This window comes from Pristis pectinata, chromosome X (genome assembly GCF_009764475.1).
Source record: "Pristis pectinata isolate sPriPec2 chromosome X, sPriPec2.1.pri, whole genome shotgun sequence".
Lineage (NCBI taxonomy): Eukaryota > Metazoa > Chordata > Chondrichthyes > Rhinopristiformes > Pristidae > Pristis > Pristis pectinata.
In genome coordinates this window covers 13,068,077-13,076,678 of record NC_067450.1, presented here as the reverse complement: position 1 = coordinate 13,076,678, position 8,602 = coordinate 13,068,077, and the positions used below count along the sequence as shown (strand labels likewise).

General features: G+C 45.9%; 1 protein-coding gene across 1 annotated transcript in view; it reads right to left on the bottom strand.

Annotated features, from left to right (window-relative positions):
* Positions 1-845: 845 nt before the first annotated feature.
* LOC127567048 (nuclear receptor subfamily 4 group A member 1-like) overlaps positions 846-8,602 on the bottom strand; it is a 49,695-nt gene continuing 41,938 nt past the window's right edge. Inside the window, exons 6-7 of the mRNA XM_052009711.1 lie at positions 8,002-8,180; positions 846-1,526 (exon numbers count right to left, since the gene is read on the bottom strand). Of these exons, the coding sequence (XP_051865671.1) occupies positions 1,270-1,526; positions 8,002-8,180 (436 nt within the window). The 3' untranslated portion in view covers positions 846-1,269. The remainder of the gene's footprint in view (positions 1,527-8,001; positions 8,181-8,602) is intronic.

Here is an 8,602-nt window from a genome sequence, read left to right as displayed (position 1 = left end):
AAAGCTTCCCAAACATCTCTCCCAAAGTTTGCCCATCAGAACAGGACACAATGCGGCAACAGAATCCTGTCCAGTGCTTTCAAAAGGTTCACCATAGCTTCAATAAGCAGAAGTAATCGGTGGATGATACCTTCACAACTGGATGTTGTGACTGAGGGCTCAACTAATGAGAGGTGTATTCATGAAATATATATTGGACCGCACTCCCCACAGCTCCCAACAACACCGCCTCTCCTACCCTCCGCTCCCGCTCACCTCAGAAAGTGCCAGTGACTTCAATTGGTACAAGAGGCTTTGCTCTATAATATACAAATCTCAAAACTTTTCTGTAAGACAGTGCTATGAATTCAAGTGCGTCCACTTTTGATCACAGCACTCAGAAGAAATCATTTTAAAACATCCTGGGTAATACCAATAATTTGTACCCCATCGCACAAGAGTTTAGTCTCCTCAATGAAGAGATTTGAGTTCATTGTCTCTGGGCAAGGCTGTATTCCTTCTGAGTTTTGATGAAAATTATCACTAAGCCAGTGTGTGAAATATTCATGCAGAGTTTGTCTGGGACACATTCAAGGCTCATCCTGTCACACCTCAGGCTTCTCAGTTTGGACTGTCCAGGACTGGCATTTTGAAGATTGAACAGTTGCAGTGTTAATGAATATTGTCCTTTCAAAATCCATCCCAGGTGGATGGGAAGGCAGATATGTTTTTCTGCTTCCGGTATATGATTACAAACCTAGCCCAGACAGAGAGAGCATATTTACATTTCATTTGGTGGATAATAATTGGAATAAATGCAGTCTTGAGCTCAGTTTTTTAAAAATACCACCTGCTCCAATATTGATGTTTTTCAACCCTCATTTGTAACTCTTTTGATCATAACAAACTACAGGGAATAAGAGTATGCAGCACAGAAATGTCACTGCATTGCATTCGGTTGTATGTTGAGACTGAGGGTAATAATGACACAGGGGCAGAGAACTTCTAACCAGTGCTGTTTGTCAAACCTCAGAGCAGCTGCATGGTTAGATTGCATTGTAGAAGCTGCAGCACAGCAAAGGGACTTTTATTTCAACAATCTGTATGCTGAATAAAATAAAAACATTTTGAAAAGCAGCAAACCCAAATAGCACATAGCATACTTGTCCAATTCCTGCAGCCTTTTCAGTTTTGAACTGGTTCCAGTGTAAGTTTAACTCCCTGCTCATACTGCAACATCAAATCTGATGGCTGGGTCCAGTTCTAAAGTCACAGAGCTTGGCAGCTTGTCTAGAAAGGCAAAGTATCCAGGAATAGTTTATCGACAATGGCAGGTGGAGGAACCAGATCAGCGAGCTTCAGATAGAAAATGCGCTGCAGTCCTTGCGTGCAGAGGGTACACAGTTCAGGTAGTTTGCCCAAAAGCTTGGACAAATAGTTTGGCCTCATCTGCTCGCTTGCACTGGAGGTGACGTGGTCTTTCAGACAAGTTATAATCTTGGTCTGCAGATCTTCAACTTTCTTGGGTTCTTTTAAGCCGTGTCGGTCTGAAACATCACAAGATCAAACAGGCGCCATGAAATCCATTTTTAGAACTGGATGCAAAGCTACAGACAATCATTTAAACCTTACAGCCAAGAATCATTTAGGCAAATGTAGCCCATTTGAAAGAAGTTGTTGCTCTCTCCTGAATAAACAGATGAGATCCAGAAATTCTTTGGCACATTACAAAACAAGCCAGTGTTGCACTGCTGAAAATCAGGTTAACCGGAGTACAGCAATATTGTGCACATTTTGGGGGGTCTTAGCACCTACCAGAAATTTGACTTTTCAGTGGGTTTTTTGCTCCCCCAGTTCCCTGGTGTAAAACTTCCCTTGATAACGCCAACAGTGGTACAACACACAGAATTTGTCTCCAGTGTAATTTCCCACCTCACTGGTCTGGGAAAGGACAGATCTTAATCCTCACAACAACCAGGTGTTACTAACCCCACTTCCCATGAATCTGTGCTATTTAAAAGGACAGCACTCAGACAGCACTCCTGGAGAGTATTCTGACTGGTTGCATCACTGCCTGGTACAGAGGCTCCAATACACAGGATCGCAAGAGGCTGCAGAGGGTTGTAGACTCAGCCAGCTCCATCATGGGCACAACCCTCCCCACCATCGAGGACATCTTCAAGAGGAGGTGCCTCAAGAAGGCGGCATCCGTCACTGAGGACCTCACCACCCGGGACATGCCCTCTTCTCATTACTACCATCGGGGAGGAGGTACAGGAGCCTTAAGACCCACACTCAACATCTCAGGAACAGCTTCTTCCCCTCAGCCATCAGATTTCTGAACGGTCCATGAACCCATACACACCATCTCATTATTCTTTCTATTTTGGACTATTTATTTATTTTGTAATTTATAGTAATTTTTATGTCTTAGCACTATACTGCTGCTGTAAAACAACAAATTTCACATCATATAAGTCAGTGATAATAAACCTAGTTCTGATTCTGATTCTGAACAAAAAATGGAAGTCGTACTGCTTACGAGACCTGAAAAGACATTATGGTAACCAACAATGTGGTCGAAGTCATTAATTTCAAGGTCACGCTTTTTAATTAAATCTCGAGAGAGAAAGGAGGGAAAACAGATAACCAAACTGGATTTTAGGATTCCCATTCACAAAGTACAGTCTTGGTTTCAGACATCCCTTAGGCCACAATGAAATTCCTTCAGAGTTGGAGGTCTGGGCTAAGGGGCCTGTTCTACTTAGATGGAGAAAAAAATCTCTTGACTCAAAGAGAAGGAGGAAAAAGCAAGAAAATTAAAAAGCAGATAGAAAAGTCAATCAGTTAATTTAGTTATGTTTACTTCTAAGTAATCTCAGGAGGCAGAAGACATTGGCAAAGCCAGATTTATTGCCTATTCCTTGGTTACCCTGAAATTCCTTTCACCCTAGAGATCAGAGATCGTTCTATGATAGACTGTAAACCTTTCGAGTTTGGACATAGGCAACTGCTTTAAATCAATCACTGCTTAATTCAGCATTTAACTTGCTTTGCACGGGTACAATTTGCCAGTTGAGCTATGGAATACCATTTACCAGGGTCATATAAACATCCGCAAGGCTCTTATTACACATTTAATATGATTTCTGCAGGTATCAATGATTGTGCAGAGATCCAAAAGCAAAGAACTGCAGATGCTGGAAATATGAAATAAAAATGGAAAATGCCAGAAACACTCAGCAGGTCAGGCAGCGTCTGTGGAGAGAGAAACAGTTAACATTTCAGGTCAGTTTCATCTGCGGTTATCAAGCTAAAAGGTTAACTCTGTTCCTTTCTCCTCAGATGCTACCTGACCTGTTGTTTGCAGCATTTTCTTATTTTTTTTCAGGTTGTGCAGAGAACTTGTGGACAATTAGTGAAAGCAGGTTGATTATGTTGGAGAAGAAGGGCTTCAGTCACTCATGACTTTATCATGATTTTAAAACTGACATTCCCAAACTTCATGGCATCACTGTGGTGTTACACTGAGTGGGGTTAAAAGCTGGATACTTCTTGACAGCGATGCTCCTTTAAGATTTCCGCATGAAATGTTAGCTGGATGAAAAGATGAGTGGAGGGGAGCTGCATTGGACTAGAGATGGAGTGGTCCCATCTTAATAAGTGTTTTCTCTGTTTATCACTTTTATTAGGGTTTTTGGGTGTAAGGGTTAGTTTTTGTTAGGGTTTTTAGTGTAAGGTTTAGATTTTTTAATAAGTTTTTTAAGTAGTCGAGTGGGGGCTGGACTGCGCAGGCGCGGCGTGGGCAGCTTAAAAAGCAAACAGCCTAGAGAGCGGGCAGCGTCGGAGCGGGCAGCGGAGTGAGTAGCAGCAGAGTGTTCTGGGCTTTGGCTTAAGGGGCTTCGGCGTGAAGGGGCAAGGAGGGTAAGTAGCTGGTAAGTAGGTAAAGGCAAGGTTTAGCTTTTGGTCATTATAGATTTGTAGGTGGGACTAACTAGGGAAAAAAAAAGGTAGTCAGATGGAGGACATGGTGGTGTGCTGCAGCTGTTTGATGTGGGAACTCGTGGACCTTGCTGCGGTCCAAGATGGCCACATCTGCAGTAAGTGCTTGAGGCTGGACGAACTTCGGCTCAGAGTTGATGAGCTGGAGTCGCAGCTACAAACACTGCGCAGCATAAGGGAGGGAGAGAGTTATGTAGACACGGTGCATCAGGTGACAGTCACCCCCCTTAGGGTAGGTACATCTGAGGTTCAGGAGGCAGATAGAATGGTGACGGTCAGGGGAGGGAAGAGGAAGAAGAAGTCAGGCAGGCAGGCAGGACAGAGAGCCCTGGAGGCTGTTCCCCTCAGTAACAAGTTTTCTGCCTTGGAAGCTGTTGAGGGGGATGACCTGCAGGGGCCTAGCTGCAGTTACCAGGTCTCTGGCACTGGGACTGGTACTGCTGCTCAGAAGGGAAGGGTGGGAAAGAGACATGCGGTAGTGATAGGGGACTCGATAGTCAGGGAAACAGACAGGAGGTTCTGTGGCAGTGAGCATGAATCCCGGATGGTATGTTGCCTCCCAGGTGCCAGGGTCCGGGATGTCACTGATCAGGTCCACAGAATTCTTGAGTGGGAGGGAGAGCAGCCAGAAGTTGTGGTCCATATTGGCACCAATGACATAGGTAGGAAGGGGGAGGAGGTCCTGAAGAGTGAGTTCAGGGAGCTAGGCAGAAAATTGAGGAACAGGACCTCAAGGGTAGCAATCTCGGGATTGCTGCCAGTGCCACGTGATGGTGAAGGTAGGAATAGGAGGAGGTGGCAGATAAATGTGTGGCTGAGAAGTTGGTGCAGGAGGGAGGGTTTTAGATTTCTGGATCATTGGGATCTCTTCTCGGGAAGGTGGGACCTGTACAGAGAGGACGGGTTACACCCGAACCAGAAGGGAGCCAATATCCTTGCGGCGAGATTTGCTAAGGTGGTACAGGAGGGTTTAAACTAGTTTGTGAGGGGGAAGGGAACCGGAGGAGTAGGTCAGAGGAAGAAGGGGATGGGGAAAAGTTAGATCAAACAGGTAGAGAGGCTTTGGGGAAGGAGAAGCAGAATACAGGCTGTAGAAGTAGTAAGGTAGATGGACTGAAGTGTGTTTACTTAAATGCAAGAAGTGTCAGGAATAAGGGGGATGAACTGAGGGCTTGGATAAGTATGGGGGACTCTGATATCGTGGCTATTACTGAGACGTGGCTGACGTCAGGAGAGGAGTGGATATTGAATATTCCTGGTTTTCGGTGTTTTAAGAGGGATAGGGAAGGGGGGAGAAGAGGTGGAGGGGTGGCGATACTGGTCAGGGACACTGTTACGGCTGTGGAAAAGATGGATGTTGTAGAAGGATCATTTCTAGAGTCCGTATGGGTGGAGTTAAGGAACAAGAAAGGAGCAGTTACTCTACTAGGAGTATTCTATAGGCCCCCCGGTAGCAGTAGAGATATAGAGGAGCAGATTGGCAGGCAGTGTTTGGAGAGAAGCAGAAATAACAGGGTTGTTATAATGGGAGACTTCAACTTCCCAAATATAGACTGGAACCTGCTTAGTGCCAAAGGTTTAGATGGGACAGGATTTGTTAAGTGTGTCCAGGAGGGATTCCTGACGCAGTATGTTGACAGGCCGACTAGAGGGAATGTCATGTTAGATCTAGTTTTAGGAAATGAACCGGGACAGGTGAAGGATCTATTGGTGGGTGAGCATTTGGGGGACAGTGACCATTGCTCCATAACCTTTAAAATTGTCATATACAGGAACAGGTGCAGAGAGGACAAGAGGTTTTTCAATTGGGGAAGGGCGAACTACGAGGCTATAAGGAGAGAACTTGGGAGTGTAAATTGGGATGTCCTTTTTGAAGGAAAATGTACCATGGGGATGTGGTCGATATTCAGGGATCTTATGCAGGATGTTAGGGATAAATATGTCCCGGTGAGGCAGAGAAGGAATGGCAGGGTGAAGGAACCGTGGGTGACGAGAGAGGTGGAACGACTTGTTAGGGAGAAGAAGGTAGCATATGTGAGGTATAAGCAGCAAGGTTCAGACAGGGCCCGTGAGGAATATAGGGTAGCGAGGAAGGAACTTAAGAAAGGGCTGAGGAGAGCTAGAAGGGGACATGAAAAGGCTTTGGCTAGTAGGGTTAAGGAAAATCCCAAGGCCTTTTTCAAGTACGTGAAGGGTAGGAGGATGGCTAGGGTGAAGGTAGGTCCGATTAAGGACAAAGGTGGGAGAATTTGCCTGGAGGCGGCGGAAGTGGGAGAAGTTCTGAATGAGTACTTCTCTTCGGTATTCACCAGGGAGAGGGGTCTTGATGATGTGGAAGGGAGTGCTGGTAGGGGTAATGTTCTCGAGGTTGTTGATATCAAGAGAGAGGATGTGTTTAAGTTGTTAAATAATATTAAGACAGATAAATCGGGGCCTGACGGGATTTTCCCCAGGCTGCTTCGAGAGGCTAGGGAGGAGATTGCTGAACCGCTGGTAAGGATCTTTGAGTCCTCGTTGTCTACGGGGGTGGTGCCGGAGGATTGGAGGATTGCGAATGTGGTCCCCTTGTTCAAAAAAGGTAATAGGGATAGGCCAGGGAATTATAGACCGGTGAGTCTCACGTCTGTGGTGGGTAAGCTGTTAGAAAGGATTCTAAGGGATAGGATTTATGAACACCTTGAGAATCATGGACTGATTAGGGACAGCCAGGATGGCTTTGTGAAGGGAAGATCTTGCCTCACAAGCCTGATAGAGTTCTTTGAGGAGGTGACCAGGAAGATTGATGAGGGCAGTGCGGTGGATGTGGTTTACATGGATTTTAGTAAGGCATTTGATAAGGTTCCTCATGGTAGGCTTCTTCAGAAGGTCAGAGGCCCAGGGATCCAAGGAAGCTTGGCTGTGTGGATTAGGAATTGGCTTGCATGTAGAAAGCAGAGGGTTGTGGTGGAAGGAGTGCCCTCGGATTGGAAGGCAGTGACTAGTGGTGTCCCGCAGGGATCGGTTCTGGGACCTCTACTTTTTGTGATATTTATAGATGACTTAGATGAGCGGGTGGAGGGCTGGGTTAGTAAGTTTGCGGACGACACTAAGATAGGCGGTGTTGTGGATAGTGTGGAGGGCTGTTGGAGCTTACAGAGGGATATTGATAGGATGCAGAGCTGGGCTGACAAGTGGCAGATGGAGTTCAATCCGGAGAAGTGTGAGGTGGTACACTTTGGAAGGACAAACTCCAGGGCAGAGTACTGGGTAAACGGCAAGGTACTTGGCAGTGTGGAGGAGCAGAGGGATCTGGGGGTTCATATTCACAGTTCATTGAAAGTTGCCTCACAGGTGGAAAGAGCAGTTAAGAAGGCCAATGGGATGTTGGCTTTCATAAGTTGCGGGATTGAGTTTAAGAGCCGTGAGGTGATGATGCAGCTTTACAAAACTCTAGTTAGGCCACACTTAGAGTACTGTGTTCAGTTCTGGTCGCCTCATTATAGGAAGGATGTGGAGGTATTGGAGAGGGTGCAGAGGAGATTTACCAGGATGCTGCCTGGATTGGAGAGTATTGAATATGAGGAGAGGCTTAAGGTGCTAGGGTTTTATTCACTGGAAAGGAGGAGGATGAGAGGAGACATGATAGAGGTATATAAAATATTGAGAGGAATAGATAGAGTAGACAGTCAGTGCCTCCTTCCCAGGGCACCAATGCTCAAGATGAGAGGTCATGGCTTTAAGGTTATGGGTGGGAGGTTCAGGGGAGATGTCAGAGGGAGGTTTTTCACCCAAAGAGTGGTTGGTGCATGGAATGCACTGCCTGGGGTGGTGGTGGAGGCAGATACATTGAACAGGTTCAAGAGCTTGTTGGATAGGCATATGGAGGAACGTGAGATAGAGGGATATGCGGGAGGAAGGGGTTAGGTAGTGTGAGGGTGGTCTGATGGACGGCACGACACAGTGGGCCGAAGGGCCTGTTTTGTGCTGTATGGTTCTATGGTTCTATGGTAATGGAAGACAGGAAGTGAGATTATAGCTCACCTGTTATGACCACCAGTGTTGCAAGACAGGAGAAGCTGGACACGTCAATCTTCATCCGTTGCAGGGTGCTGGAGAAGCTGACGATAGAGTCGATCCATTCGCCAAAGCCTCGCACGCATTGCTGGCGATGGAGAACAACGCCATTGCAGAAGATAAGCTTGCCTTCTTCGGGGTTGGACCTACAACCAAATGATACTTTAAGAGAGGTGCAGTGGGTTCAAGGAAATTGACCATTCTGTCCGCCTTGGGTTTAATAGGAAGAGGGTCCAATAAATTGAAGTGCTTACTTCATTTTTCACACTAACGTATCAGCTTCAGCATAGCTTTGACTTAATTTCTCGCACAATGTTTCACTATTTGAAGAAATGCTACAGACTGGGATTTCTCAGCCAAACGATGGATATATTCACTCCCTACCACTGTTCTGTGATGATTTCTTAATTTATGCTCTTTGCAACTTCTCTGCTTGGACATATTTTGCTGAAGCAGTTGGTTTTAATAATAAGTGAAGCACAATTTGGCAACAGCGGCTAAAAGCAACAATCCTGAGTTGGGTTGGGGGGGTGCTAAAAGAGTCCAGATGAAGGGTCTTGACCCTAAA